At 43.7% G+C, this 4,455-nt stretch overlaps 1 protein-coding gene across 1 annotated transcript; it reads right to left on the bottom strand.

Annotated features, from left to right (window-relative positions):
• Positions 1-3,084: 3,084 nt before the first annotated feature.
• LOC112919063 (melanoma-associated antigen B10) lies at positions 3,085-4,164 on the bottom strand. The gene has a single exon (XM_025997405.2). The coding sequence runs from the start codon at positions 4,162-4,164 to the stop codon at positions 3,085-3,087; it is 1,080 nt and encodes a 359-aa protein (XP_025853190.2).
• Positions 4,165-4,455: the final 291 nt, after the last annotated feature.

Raw genomic sequence — 4,455 nt, 5'->3', positions numbered from 1 at the left:
CATCTAAACGTCACTGCCAAAATAGACAATCACATAGAACAGATTGTTGTTACCAAGGGGTTCTGTGGTCAGGGATGGGACAGACAGGAGGCATCTGCAGTGAATCAGAATGCTCTAAGTTAGGGTAAAGAAAGGTGATTCTGGGCTTTTTTTCCACTGGGAGCAGAGTGCAGTCTTATCAAAGGAAGCAGGGGAGAACTGCACTGTAGGTCAGGATCCAGATTTGGACACCAGGACACACTGAGGAAAACGCAGGGCAATAGTGAAGTAACTGGGAAAGTGCCCGGTCTGGTCCCACGTACTAGCACTGGGCAGAGTCAGCTTTCAAAGTACCTTGTGGGGGCACCTGGGTGGCTCAGTTGGTTAAGTATCCAACTCTTGATTTCGGCTCAGGTCATAATCTCAGGGTTGTGAGATGGAGCCCCGCATCAGGCTCCATGCTGGAGGTGAAGCTGCTTAAGTCTGTCTCTCTCTCTCTTTCCTTCTTTCCCTCTCTAAAACAAACAAACAAGCAACAACAACAACAACAAAAACCCAAAAACAACAAAAAATAAACTATGGTTAGGGGCAGGTGTACTTCAGGCAAATGCAACCCATAGAGCGTCCCCACCTGATGTTTAATTCTCATTTTGCCTTAATAATACACCTGAATTTAGTCAATTGGCTTCAGCTTCCTTCTTTTTACTTCCTGAGAGACATTGAGGAGAAGTGAGCAGAGAAATGAATTAAGAGATACGAAATCAGCCTCAGGCAGGGAGGAGTGGAACAGTGTGTGTTCCACTTCTGACTAATTCAGACCAGGGCTCTAGTCCCAGCACTGTCACTTACAAGCCAGGTGAACTCATGAAAATTGCAGTTATGTAAGCCTCAGGTTCTTTTTTTTTTAATTTTTATTTATTTATGATAGTCACACAGAGAGAGAGAGAGAGAGAGAGGCAGAGGCATAGGCAGAGGGAGAAGCAGGCTCCATGTACCGGGAGTCCGACGTGGGACTTGATCCCGGGTCTCCAGGATCGCGCCCTGGGCCAAAGGCAGGCGCTAAACCGCTGCGCCACCCAGGGATCCCAGCCTCAGGTTCTTTATGTATGAAGTGGATTTGATAAGTAGTCCTCTTGTTCTTGGCTTACATATATCTTATACATACAAATGGTAAAATATCTGACTTAAGGAAGACACTGGCATATTTTAGATTTGTATAAATGCCAGTTATTACCACTACTATTATTTTCACCCTAAAACCTACTATCCTCCCCATATATATATATATATATATATATTATTCCATATAATATATTCCCAATATATATATATATATATTATTCCAGGGAATGTCAGTGAATTTATAGCCCTCTAGGACCTGGTGCAAGAAATCAGCCAATATGATGCTCAGCAAGTTAAACTAAGTTACTTGCTATTTAACTTTTTTGAAGATATGTTATTTATTATGGGTGTGGGGAATCTTCCTCACTTTGATGCTCAGAACTCCTGAAATTTGTTTTAAAGTCTATTTCTGGGATCCCTGGGTGGCTCAGAAGTTTGGCGCCTGTCTTCGGCCCAGGGCATGATCCTGGAGACCCAGGATCGAGTCCCACGTCGGGCTCCCTGCATGGAGCCTGCTTCTCCCTCTGCCTGTGTCTCTGCCTCTCTCTGTGTGTCTCTCATGAATAAGTAAATAAAATCTTTTTTAAAAAATAAAGTCTAAAAAAAAATTAAAAAAAAATAAAGTCTATTTCTATCTCTGCCTTCCACCTGCCCTTCCATCCAAAACACTTGTATTTGCAATTATTTCACCTCCATCACAAATATAGTAGCTTAGATTTTACCAAATTACATTCCAGATAACCTAATTAAAATGCCTTTTTAATGGATGGACTATGCCTCTCTCATCCCAGGGCAAAGATCACCAGCACAGTAACCTATGAGCATCTTACTTCCTGCGAGTATCACAGCCACTCTTTCAGTATGACATGCACACATCGCATATTTTGCGTATAGTATTTTTCTGTGCTAGGACAAAAGCACAGGACCTCTTCTATTTCCTGCCCCAGGTGATGATTTCTCTTTGGTTTATCTATGATCTTTAAGTACTAAAAGCACTTTTCTATTTCAGGCTTCTCCATCTGAGACACATCATCTGAGGTTTTGGCCCCTACTCACCACTCAAACAAACTCATCTGACCCACCATGCAGCTTAATTAAAATTACCTCACCCTGAAGGACTTGCAGTTTCCCAAGGTCTCAAACCCCCTTGCCACAGGACCTTTACACCTGACAGCTCACACCTAAAACCTCTCTATGTGCTCATGCCACCTTTTGATTTGTCCTTGTCATAGAGTGTATCTCACAATATTCCTTACATTGTAGCTTCTCTCTAAGACTTTAAAATTCTATGAGCAGGGGTAGTTCTTGTTCATCTTAGCCTTCCCAGTACTAGCATAGAGCTTTACAAAGAGTCGATGCTCAATTGTTGGAGAAAAAATGAGCCACTGAGAAACAGGTAGAATTTATTATAATATAATTATTTCCCCTACATTCTTGAATAAAGTAAGTATATCCAGGTGTGTGTATTATGATATATATATCATATATATGTGTCAAAACACACTAAAAGTGATCAATGAAACCAAGAGTTTATCATCTTTTATCTATTTCTCCATTTCTTGATCCCAATTCTTACACTACTGAGTTTTTTCATACTTCCAAGGAAGTGCCTCATCTACTGCCATGTTATCTTGTTCCAAATTACTTAGTAATACTTAATAATGTTTTCCAATTTTACAAAACAATAAAACTCTTACTTTTAAGTTTCATTCACAGAAATAAATGAGCAATATCATTCATAAATTTGGGTTATGAAGCTACCTAAATCTTCTATTAAGAGTAACAATATTTAAAAAAATTATCCAGGTTACCACATAGAACGGAAACACAAATATCATTATATAGTGTGTTTTCTCTAGCCCCACCCTGGTCTTCGACTCCTTAAAATATAGACTTCTCTTTTTAACAACAAAGTAAAAAGTCGGGCTCAGACTTTATTAGGGGTGGGAGGAATTGTCTGCGTGGCCTTGGAGTGCACACTGGCTATGGCCTGGAATGCACATTGGTCATGGCCCTGGAGTGCTCATTGGTTATGCCCTTAGAATGTGCACTGGTCATGGCCCTGGCACGTGCACTGGCCATGGCTGCAGTGTGAGCCCTGGCTGCAGCTCTAGCTTGTGCTCTTTCTTCCTCATCTTGCAAAGCTTCTTCATACCAGGCTGGGAAGGCACTAGGGACGGTATAATGAACCTTGGCTAAAAACTCTAGGACTTTCATCTTGCTGGTTTCGGCATAGGCTCTGGGGCCCCACAGGAACTCATAGCGTGGAGGATCACTGTTGGCCACCTGCCTGTACTCCAGGTACTCTTCTTTCACCAAATCCTCGGTGATGAGCTTCCTGGGCTCCCCAAAAATGAAGTGCTCCATCCCCTCATATAACCCAATCACATTCAATACTTCCCAGACTTGCTCCTCAGTGGCACAGTTGCCCTTTGTGAAGATCACACCCAGAATAGTCATCAACAGGCCAGTCTTGGGAACCCCTTCATCATCACTCAGCATTGCATCATAACTTAGTTCCAATTTGTTCACAAGGACATAGATGTGCCGGTTGGGATCCACTTCCTTCAAGTCAAGGCCAAAAACCAGCTCCAAGTGCTCAGAGGCTCTCCTGAGGATCTCATGAAAGTGATTCCTATACATTTGAATTACATTTCTCAGCATTCCTGCCTTACTAATGAGCTCTTTCATTTGATACTTGTACAGCAGGTAATGCACCAATTTAACTACCTTCTCATCTAGCGGGCCTCTGGGGAACGGCTCAGCGGTGGGCTGAGCCTGGGAGGATCTTGGTCTTTCCTCCACTTGGTTGTCAGCACTTTCATTTGATCTTGTGTGTGAAACAGATGCAGGAGTAGGGCTGGTGGGTATGGCTCCCTGAGGACCCTGGGAAACGCTATATGACCCAGCAGCAGGTGAGCTCTTGAAACAAAGAGAGGAAGGGGAGTGGAAAACTTCTCCCACTGCTGCAGTGGCCTGAGCACCCACCAGATCCTGCAGCTCTTCTCTAGCCTGGCGGCGCTTCTCACAGGCACGGAGCTTACTCTTCTGACCCCGCGGCATGGTGACTTTTGACAAGGGCAGCAGGCAGATGGGCAGACAGATGACTCAGTAACTTGAAAGAGAGAGGAGAAGACCATTTGGCCACTTTAGCAGAGAAATACAACTTTGGCTTTACTGAAGGCCAACTCTCCAGATTTCCTTGAGGACACTGCTCTAGGAACCCACAAGGCTCCTATTCTCTGATTGCCTCTGCCCTAAGGATCCTGTGGAAGAAACTAGGGTGTGCCTTAGCTCCTGCCTACAGATCCACCTGGGGCTCACTGCGCTTAGAGCAGTTGCTCGGAGTCAGGG

Source organism: Vulpes vulpes, chromosome X, assembly GCF_048418805.1.
Source record: "Vulpes vulpes isolate BD-2025 chromosome X, VulVul3, whole genome shotgun sequence".
Lineage (NCBI taxonomy): Eukaryota > Metazoa > Chordata > Mammalia > Carnivora > Canidae > Vulpes > Vulpes vulpes.
Note: the sequence above shows the minus strand (reverse complement) of the source record. Positions and strands in the feature narration are given on the sequence as shown.

Bases quoted from the DNA above. Each gene is read 5' to 3' on its own strand.
- LOC112919063 (XM_025997405.2), bottom strand. From the start codon at position 4,164: ATGCCGCGGGGTCAGAAGAGTAAGCTCCGTGCCTGTGAGAAGCGCCGC.